General features: G+C 52.5%; 1 protein-coding gene and 1 pseudogene across 1 annotated transcript in view; both read right to left on the bottom strand.

Moving 5' to 3' along the window:
• Positions 1 to 6098, bottom strand: part of Rspo4 (R-spondin 4) — a 32423-nt gene extending 26325 nt beyond the window's left edge. Inside the window, exon 1 of the mRNA XM_077800168.1 lies at positions 6020 to 6098. Within this exon, the coding sequence (XP_077656294.1) occupies positions 6020 to 6098 (79 nt within the window). The remainder of the gene's footprint in view (positions 1 to 6019) is intronic.
• A 5580-nt stretch (positions 6099 to 11678) lies between these two features.
• On the bottom strand, positions 11679 to 12394 carry LOC113192139 (methylosome subunit pICln-like; annotated as a pseudogene).
• Between the last annotated feature and the right edge of the window lie 419 nt (positions 12395 to 12813).

Here is a 12813-nt window from a genome sequence, read left to right as displayed (position 1 = left end):
AAGTAGAGTCAGTTTCTGCATCCAAGGTTTTGACCAACCTCCAGTTGTAGATATTAACTAAAAAAGGAAATTGGGTCTGTAATGAGCATGAACAGACATTTTTCTTGATATCATTCCCTAAACAATAGAGTGTGACAACTATTTATAGACATGTTACTTTGCATCAGGTCTTATACTTATTCCAGAGAAGATTTAAAGTAGATGGGGAACGTACCCAGGTTCTGTGCAATCACTCCACTATTTTATACCAGGGACTTGAGCGTCCTCAGATCTGGCATCTGAAGGCCCCCGATCCTGACTTGACCTTGAGGAGACCATTATTAGCCACATTTTTCAGAGGACGAAACAGAATTACGGGAGAGGAGTGTGGGTTGAAGCACATGAAGTCGCCATTTCTGTAGGTTGATGAATTGGGTATTCCCTCAAGGATACCAAGGGACAGCTTTTTAAAAAATCTAAACAAAAACACACTTTTGAGAACACATCTATGCGTGTAGAGATACCGGTGAGGCCTGGGCCTCTGGCTGTCCACCACCAAGCCTGGGGCCCTTCTGTGTCCAGGCGGGGTCCACAGTCCAGGGACCTGAGGGAAGGGCCACCTCGAGGCCACCATGGCTCTGTGTCTGGCACAGGCCTCTGCACCATCCCTCCTGGGGACCACACCGCTGCGCCACAGACCCCGTGGTGGCTCCACACGGCTCAGGTAACTGGAGAGGCCCTTCAGAGGCCACGGCCCTGGCCAGCCTCTGGCTACCTGGCCGTCTCCACAGAGAGCCCTGATCTGCAGAAAGCCCTTTCATTTCTTTGGTCTGACTTTTACCCCATCCAGAGGTGGGGGGCGGGTGAGGCAGACTGAACACCCCGGAGTCACACGGGGGAGACATGTTCTGTAAGGGCCACCTTCCCTGAGGGCTCTGGAGGGCTGTCTTCTGTGTCCACGCAGAGTCCTCACCCTGCACTGCTGCACCCACACTAGCTCCTGCCGATGACCTAGGACAGGTGCTGCGCGGGGGTCTCCAGCTGGACAGGGGATGGGTCTTAGGGTCTCAATGGACCTTTTCGGCCTCAACACCCCACTAGTCGATGATCCCGCCCCACACGGAAGTCTTCAAACTAGGAAGTGATGCTGGTTCATGGCAGCCCAGGTGGGCTTCTGGAGAAGTCCACAGTCGCCCTCGTCTTCCGCAGGCAGGAGAAGGGCAACTGCGGCCACCAGACGGGCCTGGCGAGGACCAGGTGAAGGGACCACGCCATGCCTGATACACACTGGCTGCCCTGCGGTGTGTGATGCAGGAGGACACGGAGGGCCCTGAGGGGTCCCTCTACCTTTCAGGGGCTAAAATATGCTGGAAGGATGTGGCCACCAGATTCAGGGTGACGAGAAACTAAGTACCTCCAGTGTCCCTGGGACAGACACCAAGGGCTCCACCCCCAGCTCCCTGCCTATCCCCATGTAACCTGGGGGCCTCAGTCTCCTCATCTGGAGTATGGGGATCCTCCTGCTTTCCCAAGGCCCTGCATCTTGCATTCATGAGGACCTGCGCTGGTCACCTGGCTGGCCATGGGGATGTAGAAGCAGCAAGGGTGACGGAGTGGCGTCCGCCCTTTTGGACAATGGTGAGAACTAGAGTTTTGTGTCAGCTCACACACAGCACCTGGGGCAGACACAGTGCACACACACGCACAGCACCATTCACACACTCATTGGCATCACAGAGGTGTGCACACACAGCCACCTCACCCCCTCACACACACAGTCACATAGACACAGAAGCCAAAGTGCATTTCTCAAAATGGTAATCGGCGTTAACGGTTGCGATGCATCCTGATATTTTCTGAAATGCAAGCTCATGGACCAAGGCCTATCAGCCAGATCTGGGCGGTTTTGCAAGCCCAGGAGCTGAGGCAGTGGGGTATGTGACACATCCTAAGGGATCCACAAAGCCCCAGATGTTGACTCCCTGGCTCTTAAAAAAAAAAAAAAAAAAAAAAAAGAGCTTGCTGAGCTACCCTCTGCTGTCCTCTCCTCTCCTCTCCTCTCCTGTTCTGTTCTCTCTGTTCCGGTCCATTCCACTTGGTTCAGAAGTGCTGGTTGCCACGGACTAAGTTCGTCTCCCTGACCCCCGATGAGCTCAAACCTATTCGGATTAATGTGAACTTCGGTTTTTTCCCCAGGCGGAAGATGGATGAATAAACTTGATCCAAGTGACACTTCAGCCAAGCGGTGTGTCCTCTTGGTGCCTCAGATTCCCCAGCTGAGCCTGGGATTGTGGCCAGCCTGCTTCTCTGGGCTACGTGGAGGAGAAACAGGGTCCTGCGGTGACGTTCTCAGTGACCCTGGAGCGCCATCTCTGCGTCCTTTTCAGTGCCCTGCTCAGGGGAGGAGAGGCCCAGGCAATAGTTCTTCGTCTGCCATGGAGCCTCCTCTTCCTCCAGCCACAGTGTCCCCTGGGCTCTTCCTACGTGGCTAGACTCTCCCCTTGTCCTGCAGGAGGCCCCCCCGCCACCGCCACCTCTACCTGACTAAATCATGGTGCCACCACTGTCAGAGACACCGCCCTTGCAGCCACTCTGTGACTGCCAGTCGGGGACAGGAGTCATTTCTATTTCCAGGCACAAGCCATGGAGCCTCCCAAGCCCTGGATCCATGGCCCTGCTCCGCTGCTGTGAGCTCCAGGGCAGGCCAGGGCCCCTCTCTGAGCCTCTCTTACGTCTGGGAAGTGGGTGTCACACCGGGATGTGACCAAGTGAGGATTCACACTCAAGGAGCTCAGGAGTTGGACAGCTTCCATCCCCAGGAGAGGGAGGTGCGCCCCCCAAGGCTCAGCAGCAGGAGGTAGGAGCAGCACCCCCTTTGCTTGGCTTCAGAGGGAGGGGGAGCTGGACGCCCGTGTGGAACATCTGCTTTCCAGCTCTCACCTGGACCTATTCATAAAGAAACCCTGCCCTCGGGGGACAGGATGGCCTGCCCTGCCCTTGCTGTCCAGGTGACCCCCTCTACTCGGCTCTGTAGCCATCTGCGTTTCCCTTCTTCTCTCTGCTGATGTGCACCTGGACCTGGCTGGGTCTGGGTGTCAGCATCCAGGGGATACACCTCGTTCTGTGCCCAGTCATGGCCTGGCCTGAAGACTGTCCCCAACTCTGCCTTTAGACACCTGCTTGCCCAGGAGTCGGTCCCTGCTTTATGCACAACTGACAGTGGGGACCTCCTGGCTCTGCACACAGGCTCTGCACTGTGCACAGAAGTGTCACCTGCTGTCCACCTCTCAGGCCTCCAGGGCCCGTGATTTCACAGTACATGAAAAACAGGCTCAGAGAGAATGAAGGTTTGTGTGACATCGCAAAATGAGCCAGAGACACAGGTGACTCAACCGGTGTGGGACGCCCCTCCGCCCAGCCATGTGCATCCCACTCAGCTGTCAGATGGGAAGTGGCCGAATCCTTGTGAAGCCCCCGTTGGGTGCCTTCTAGAACCTTCCCTCTGGGCCGGTGCTAAATCTTCCCAACCGCCCAGGGGCAGGTACAGCGGCTCCCATTTCACAGAAGGAGAGGTGTGTGGCCTCCCCAAGATCACAGGGCGAAGGCGGGAGGGGCTCAGGGTGTGAATCCCCATCTACCTGAATTCCAGGGCTCCTCCCTCTGCCCCCGGCTGCTTCAGGTCTAGAAGGATCTAAGAATCGCCTGTGAACACGGGGACCTCTCGCCTGCAGGCCTGGGATGTTGGGGAAAGTTAGTCACAGTCTGGCTTCTCCTCATCCCCTAAATTGAGCTCCAGATCTGAGGGGAGGGGATACAAACCAGAGCCCCTCACTCTGCCTGTCACATGGCCGGGACACCCCGGCACATTTCAAGAGAAACGTCCCCATCTGGTTCTTATTCATTTATACTTAATTAATCAAAATGTTTTGTAAGAGACACTTGAGATCCAAGAACCTTTCTCAAGCCTTTTCTTTCATTCTTTTTTGTCTTCGAAACAGAAAAATTGGGTTTCATCAAGGAACAGTGACGTGGGACCCAAGGAGGCTCGGGTCTGCGGGAGCCAGGCCCCAAGGGCGAAGGCTCAGAAGGGGAGGCTGCGGGTCCTGCCAGCCCTTCCCCCTGACCTCAGTGAGGTCACTGGCTGTGGCACTGCAGGGAGAATGGGGAAGCGAGGGCAGGGCTGTCCCTGCATCCTGGCAGCCTTCGGAGCAGGCCCGGGTGTGTTCACCTTGGCGTCCACAGGGCCTGGCACAGAGGCTGCCCTGTCACACTTGCTGAATGAACGAGTGAATGAATGACTACGTACACTCACTGGTTTAGACTCACCCACCGTCTTCCTGATGAGTCGGATACTTTAAAAAATTATATTATAATTATTATTAATACTGGAGATTGAACCCAGGGGCACTTAACCACTCAGCCACATCCCAGGGCTCTTTGACACTTTATTTAGAGACAGGGTCTCACGGAGTTGCTTAGGGCCTCACGGTTGCTGAGGCTGGCTTTGAACTCGCCATCCTCCTGCCTCAGCCTCCCGAGATGCTGGGATGACAGGAGTGCGCCACTGCACCTGGCCTTAAAATTATTTTTATTCCCATTTTAAAGATGAGTCTGGGAGGAGAAAGCTTTTTTTTAAAAAACATATATATATTTTTAACAACTCAGAAGGCTCTTAGAGATTTCCTACAGGAACTTCAGGTGGGTAAACTGAGGTTCAGAGCAGCAAGGTGACCTCCCCATGGGTATGCAGCTGGGGACACGGGGATTTGAACCCAGGTTTCAGAGTCCATGGCTCTGAATCACTGACAAAGGCCATTCAAGAGGGATGCCACAGAAGCTCCCAAGTCTCCCCAGCTCGCCTGAGGCCACCCATCTCTTCACCCCCTGCCATCATCTCTGTGTAGCCCCTGCTGGAGCTGGAGCCTGCTGTGCACCCCACTGGCTCTCCACAGCCCCCTCCCTCCTGCTGCATTCCAGGAGTGATGGAGTCCACACAGCAGAAACCCCCCTGAGGGCAAACCATCTCCCCCTCTTCCCCAGCTCAGACCTGAGCTGGAGAGACAGAAAACACGGCATCCCACCAGGTGCTGGAGAGCTTAGCCGCCTAACCCGACGGAGCCTCGGGTCCCCTGCTTTATAAAACGAGATGACGCCTATGACACAGGATGTAGGTGGATTCCATGAAACAGCGCATGGAGCACCCTCGGCACACTGGCTGGCACTTGCCAGCTCATTCTCAGACAGGCACCCTGGGGCTCCAGGGCTCAGGGGTGACATTTGCTGCTCTGCTCTCCTCCGCTCTCCTCTGCTAATTGACTCTGCCCATTGTCACTCTGCAGGGGCAGCTTCACGCCCACCTCCTGCAGATCTGACTGTAGCAGTGAGAGACTTGGGATAGGACCCTGAGGTGACCCTGCACACAGCACCCCCCCCCCCTTTAGAATCTGAACCTTGGTCCTTCTTCTTAGTGGCCCTGGGAGGAAGGATGGAAAGACTGAGGCTCTTGGAGGCACTGAATTCCTTCCAGGTCAATCCCAGAATATATGAACTTGAACTCAGGTCTCACATCTGGCTCAGCTCACCAGAGCAGGCCCACCGGGGATCACTGCCTTCTGGGCTCTCATTCTCTGGATTCTCAGACCATTCTCATTCTCATTCTCTGGATTCTCATTCTCATTCTCTGGATTCTCAGACCAGAGCTCTAGATGTCACCTCCAGACTCCACGGGAATGCTTAGGATGGCCTCTCAACCACTGTCTCCTAGTCCCTGATCCCCCAGGCTGGCTCAGAGTTGCTACCTTAGGGGAGGGGCAGGGGTGACAGGGAGCAAGTCCTGCGGGTCTCTCTCCTCCTTGGAGAGCCATCAGGTCCAGCTTGCTCAATGGCTCTCTTACCAGGTGCCTGGCGCCTCACTCTCCCCATCTGTCATTGGGTCTGACGTTTACCTGGAGGAGTGACTAGCCCAGAAACCAGGCAACAGGCAGAGGCCCCCAGGGACATCCCCGATCGCCCGCAGTGCCTGCCCTGTCGCGCCTCGTACCTTGCTTCTTCCTTCGGTTCAGGGCGAGCATGTCCACCGCGTGGGCGACGAGCAGCAGCAGGCAGAGTGGCGCCCGCATCTGGGCAGCCTGGTCCAGGCGGGCGCGGGGCTCCCCTGGCGACCCGACGGCCCCGGCGGTGGCGCTGGGGCTGCTCGGAGAGCGCGAGAGAGCGGGGCGCATCCGCTGGGCGCGGAGTCGCTCCCGCCGCCAGGGACCCGCTGTCCGCCCAGGGGCTGCCGCCAGGTCGAGGGAGGGCGTGGGCGCAGCGGGCACTGCCCCCGCGGGGAGGAGCCGGCGCGCGGGGGCGGCGCGATCGCCCGCGGGGCCGGGCGCAGGGGGGTCGCCTGGCGGGTCCCTGAGCCTGGTCTGTTCTGCAACCCATCGCAGCGCCGGGTCCCCGCCCTCCCTCCACCCCATGACCCCCCCCCCCCCGCCCGCTGCCCTCCGCACGTGGACACAGCCCCGCCGGCCAGGAGGCCCGGACAAGTGCCAAGCGCACACGCACCGGCAGGTACAGACGCACGGACCCGAGAGTCCCTCCGGCCGCATCCTGACCCGCTCTTCGCCTGTGGCCTTCCTTCCTTTCCTCTTTCTGCATCTGCCTCCTGCCCCTAGGGCCACCCCTTCGCGTCTTCTGTTTTCCATCCTGAGCCCTGACTCGGCCCCTTTCCCCGACTTCGTGACTTCGCTCTCGCCAGAGTGCACGTCCTTTTCCGCCTCAGTCTCCCTGCCTTCACCTGGCGGGCCCCTGCCTCTGCCTGGGTCCCATCCCTCTCCACCTCCCTGCCTGTTGGGTGGCAGTCTGCGCGGCGCCTACTGCCCGCCTCTCTCTCTTTCAAGAGGGTCCTGAGCCCCTTCTGGCCACTGACCCTGAGTGTTTCCTGCTGCAGCTGTCGGGAGCCTCCACTTTTTGACTCAAAGTGTCCAGCACCTCATAAATTCGCTTGTGACAGGTCAGAGGACCTGGACTGTGTTTCCTCCAACCTTATCACCAGGACTGGGGGCAGCTGGTCCCATTTTAACCCTGTCGGTGCCAAATTGCTCCTCCAACCCAACAGCTTCCTCCTGCCTCCAATTGTTCTTCTCACCAAAACAGAGAACAACATGCTAACTATCATTTCCAAGGCCTGTGTGCTTGGTGTTAGGCGACACACTTTATAGATGGTTATTCTACACACAGATTGTTTCCTGTCTCGGTGAACTACTTTTTAGGGGAGGAAAGGGAAACTCAGAGAGACCAAGTGACTTGCCTAAGACCACACAGCAGGTCAGCTGTCAACTTGGGTGCAGTTCTTGCCTCTCCTAGGCACTCTCAAGGCACAGTCCATGGGAAGAGTGAGAGCCTTGGAGGGCCAGAAGAACTCACCCTTGACACTGTCTTGCTGCATAATCTACCTGTGTGGCATTTTTTTTTTTTTTAACCAGGGATTGAACCCAGGGGCACTTGACCACTGAGCCACACCCCCAGCCCTATTTTGTACTTTATTTAGAGACAGGGTCTCACTAAGTTGCTTAGTGCCTTGCAGTTGCATAGGCTGGCTTTGAACTTGCCATCCTCCTGCCTCAGCCTCCCGAGCCACTGGGACTACAGGTGTGCACCACCACACCCAGCTCTTGTGTAGCTTGATCCAAAAGAAAAGGAGAGTGTCTCTTCCAGTCCTCCCAATGCAGTGAGGGACACTGGAGAATGTCGGGGGGGAGGAAACACAGGGTGTGTGTGATACGGCCCCAGCTGGCCATCCTTCCTGTGGGGCACCACGCACACTGGAGGACAACAGGGGTCATTCCATTCCAGCTGTTCCATTTCACAGATGGAGCCACAGGGGCTTCAGGCTTGGGGGTGCCTCCGTCAGGTCAGAGCTGGGGCGGGCATCACGGTGTCCCCGTGTGCTGACTACAATGGTTTGCAAAGCCACATGGTCTGCCATCTCTGACCCCAGTCTCCTTCCCGCCTCATACTTCTCCCCTTTCATCTCAAAGAGCCCCCCCTCCTTGCAGTATTTCAGGCCTCTCACCTTGGGGCTTCCACAGAATGGTGGCCTAAGTCCCTTCCCCACTTCCCAGGACTCACTCAGGCCCAGTCCTCTAATGCCTCTCCTTCCCTGGTTCTCAGGCCAGGCCTGGTACCTCCTCCGGGCTTCCCCCATGCCTTCTGACAGTTCTGGTCACACCAGCTGGGAACTATGGTGGCATCTGTCCCTCCCTCTACACTGTCAACTCTTCCCAGCCAGAGACGAGGTCCCCCCCCCCCAGCCCCAAGTCATTTCCGATCCAGGGGGGCAGCATCCACAGGAGCCAGGTCCAAGAGGGACAATGAGTCACGCAGAGACCAGGGCTACTCCAAGCCACACAGCTCTGCAGGATGAAGCCCTCTCCCCTTCTCCCAGTTCTCCTCCTGACCCCAGGCCTTCAGCTCCAGTTACTGGCCTCCTCTTATTCCCCAGACCCCTGTTATGTGTGCACAGGGGTTTTCTGTTCTCTCATCCTGGGAAACCCTTCCCCAGGTGCCCTCAAGGCTTGTTCTGGGTCAGTGCTGCTTCTTCAGAGACACCTCCTCTCCTGGCGCCAGGAAAAACAGCGCACGGTTTCCCTTAACACCTTCTCTCGCTTTAGTCTCCGCTGTACCGAGTGCTGCTGGCCTGCTCGTGTGGGGAACAGGCTTGTGGGTGGTTTCCACGAGACTCCTTCTGTTTGATTCCCGTGTGCCTGATCCATGAGGAATTAATATCCGTGTATTGAATAAAAGAATAGATGAATGGATGAATGAGAACACACTCATCCCTGATTTATTAGGGGACGTCACGATCCGTTTCCCTTTTAGTTCAATGGCACAGATGGGATTTTGTGACACCTCTTCCAGTCTTTCCAGAATCTGATTTCTAGGGTTCTAAGGTCTGGGGTTCAAGCCCCTCCCGTATGATGCGCAGAGGCGCTGGGATTCTCTGGAGCTACGGTGGGCTATTTGGATTTCTCAGCTGCCCTCCGGGAGGGGACCCAGCACATCAAAACTGAGGAGAGGGGAAGCTGACTCAGCCTCCTCCCTTTTCACCCCAAATATTCCCCGATGACAGTCCCCAGGGAGGACACTGGGGCTTGTGACTCGGATGGCATGCCCAGGAAGTGTGCATCTTAGGGATGTCAGTTAAGGAAACACTAGACACTGGCAGCAGAGGAGGACAAGCACTCGCAGCTTGGCACGTGTTCCTGATAAGTCAGGCTTCTGTGGGATAACTGGGACTCGGGTTCCCTCCAGCTTGTGCTCCACCCTCTTCAGTACAGGAGCCCCACCTCATCCACAGTGTCACTTTCCACAGTTTCAGTTAACTGCAGTTGACAGCAGTTTGAAAATATTAAATGGAAAGTTCCAGAAACAAACAATCGGTTTTAGACTGTGCACTGTTCTGAGCAGTGTGATGACATCTCACACAGCCTGTTCCATCCAGCCCTGGATGCACACCACCCTTTTGTCCAGCATGTCCACTCTGTATATGCTACCAGCCCGTTAATCACATAACGTTAATCACTAGGTTATCAGACGATTATCAACTATTATCATCTCTCAGTGCTTATGTTCAGTATAACCCTTATTTGTGCTTAGTAAATGGCCTCAAAGTGCAAGTGTAGTGATGTTGCCAAAAGAGAACCTGTAAAGTACTTCCTTTAAAAAGAAAAGGTGGAAGTATGGTGAGAAATTTTCAGAGAGATCATATTCACATAACTTTTATTATAGTATGTTGTTATAATCATTCTATTTTTTTTTACTAGATATTGTTAATCTCCTACTGTGCCTAACTTATAAATTCAACTTTACCATGGGTGTGTATATATAGGAAAAAATATTATAAAAAGAGTTCAGCACATCTGCAGATTTTCTATGTGGTTTAAAGCTCATTGAGAAGGGGTAGGGCTTGTGGAAGGGATAGAGCTGGTCTACCCACATCCTATTGGCCAGAACTCAGTCACATGACCACGTGAACCGGCAAGGGCAGCTGGGAAATGTAGTCTAGATGTGTGCTGGACTATACCCCAGAGGAAAAGCAAATGAGTCTGGTGAACATCTGGCTCACTGGTCACATTGGGCCCTCATTTCTTGTCCTAGTGATAACAGTTTCTCCTGCCTGTGTCTTCTGTGGCCCCCACAAGTTCTTTTCGCTAAGCAGCCTGAAGACCTGGATCTTCCACCTGGTGAAGACCAAGCTCTTCCCCAGAACCACCTGAGGGTCCTGCCAAGGTGACCTACTGTTCATATTTTCCAGGGAAGAGTGGTTTCCTGGGATGCAGCGTTCTCTCACGAAGAGTTTGTTGTAAGCACCACCAAGTCAAGATGCCTAACTCCACCACCACCACCACGAGACTCAGGCACACAGCTCGTTTATGGTTCTGCTCTCTCTCCTCCAGCCCTAACTCCCTAGCAACCACTCATCTGTTCTCCATCTCTGTAATTATGTTGCACACAAGTTTTTGTTTTATAATGGAATCATGCAGTTTGTATCCTTTTGAGATTGGCTTTCTTAACTCAGCATAATTTCCTTGAGAGCCGTTCCATTTTTTGCATGTATTTGTAGTTAGTTGCTTTTTTGTGCTGAGTCATCTGCCAGGGTATGGAGACCTTGTATCTGTGTAGCCATTCCTCCAGTGAAGGGCGCTGGGTAATTTCCAACATTTGGCTATTAACAATAAAGTGGACTTGTGCTTACTTCAGCTACATTTACTAAAAAAAAAAAAAAGAATAAACTACCTTAAATACCTGTGTATAAATTTCTGTATGTTCTCTTCGGTGAAGTGTGTATGCATATTTTTTGCACATTTTAAGATTTTTTTTAAATGACAGCAGAATGTATTACAATTCTCATTACATAGATACAGCACAATTTTTCATATTTCTGGTTGTATATAAAGTATTTTGACACCAATTTGTGTCTAAGAATTTCTTTTGGTGTTTTTTTTAATAGAAAATGTAGATTTATTTGTTTTGTTATTACGAAGACAAAACAATTATCATTAGAAGTACTTGGAGGATTTTCATTTCAGTTCACTGTTCTGTTACAGAAAACTAACCTAAGAGGGTGGAAATTAAATGATATAACCTAAGAGGCTCTACAGGGTAGACTGGTAAAAGAGGGCAGAAGGAGCAGAAGGTAGCTGGAAACACTCTTGTCAGTGGCAGGATCTGTCGCTAGGATATTTCCCAAGAGGCTACTACAGAGGCCTGAATTAATTAATTTGGCCCCCAAATCAGGAAAAGACTCTTGACTCCGTGGAGAATAACAAAGGCTGATCGCTCTGAGATATTTGCCTTTTCTTCCCACACTCCAAGCTCCTGAGCATGTTTACCACAGGCCTGCTACCATACAGATGATTCATACAGCAAAGGCAGGAGTTATAGGCTTACTCATAGGGTACCTAACACAAAGTTTTGGGGTAAATGATAAACTACAAGTACCCCCTTCGATGAATTAATTCACCTTTGTTAATAAAGTTCGTAGTTCCTTCTGCTGGGGACAACTTGCTGTCTCAATATAGTCTGTCTTGAGAAAGAACTGGTTATATGTTGAGTTTTGGAGAAGGAAAGATTTTCATCAACCCCACTCCAAAGTGGAAGAGGCACCAGGTTCTCTCCTAGTTATAAGCAGAACTTTTAAGCAGCATAAATCATTTTCAGTGATCAACATCCGCATCCTCAAACTGTCCAGCAACTGCTGGTGTGGTATCTACCTCCAACCCATCTTCATAATCTTTTATTGAATCTTCCGTGGGGATCCCAGCCATGTTATAGTGGCTGCTCACAGACTGAGAAAGCATCCCTTCTAATCTCTCCAGTGTAGCTTGCCCTTCTGCTGTTAAATGGGATAATCCTTCTTCATAGGTATAAAATGTAGGAATATCCTCCTGCCCTTGTTCATGTGTTTCTACTTCATATTCTTCTCCATCAAAATCATCTGAGTCTTCATCCTCAGGATCTGGATGCAAAGCCTAGCCTTCACACATTGCAGTGAGCCTCACCTCCAATGCTGATTTATCACTAGACACAAATCTAAATTCAGTAATAGGTTCAACATCATCATCACTGTCTTCCTCCTCTTCATCAGCAAGAGATTCTTTTGATTCTTCTCCAAATTTGGCATTCACCATAACATACAAATGCTCTCGAGGATAAGCATTTAGGTCCCTGGACACCGCATATAAACTAATGGTGGGGTATTCCAGTGAGAGTCCTAATCCAGAACCATCTAACCAAGACAGGCGGCTCTCCGTGATGTAAAGAGTGCCGATACCGAGGCCCTTTCCGTTCAGCACAGCCTCTGTATCTGGCTGCTGTTGCCGAAGCCCCTCATCCTGCCCCGGCGGGGTGGGAAACTCTTTGGGAAGCTCATTGTCCCCGGGAGCATTGAAACAGGTTCTCAGAAAACTAAGACACAGCAATCCCCCTGGTGTTTTTGTTTATAGTTGGGCCTTAAGAGTTCCCTGCATATCTTAGAGACAGAAACTTATGATTTGCAAATATTTTCTCCTGGTCTGTAGTTTTCCTTTTCATCTTCTTAGTAGAGTCTTTCACAGAGCAAAGGTGTTTCATGTCTATGGGGCAGGGGCCCACTTTTTTTTTTCTTGATATGGAACCCGGGTTTGGTGTCAAGTCCAAGAACATTTTCCATTCCTCCGTCTCAAAGGCGTTCTCTCCTATTTCTTTCTAAAAAGCTGCATAAGTTTACATTGAAGTCTACTCTCCATTTTCAGTTAACTTTTATGTAAGGTGTGAGGTTTAGGTCCAGGTCCATATTTTTACCTGTGAATG

This window comes from Urocitellus parryii, chromosome 6 (genome assembly GCF_045843805.1).
Source record: "Urocitellus parryii isolate mUroPar1 chromosome 6, mUroPar1.hap1, whole genome shotgun sequence".
Classification (NCBI taxonomy): domain Eukaryota; kingdom Metazoa; phylum Chordata; class Mammalia; order Rodentia; family Sciuridae; genus Urocitellus; species Urocitellus parryii.
The sequence above is the reverse complement of the archived record's forward strand: the minus strand, read 5'-3'. Positions and strand labels throughout refer to the sequence as shown.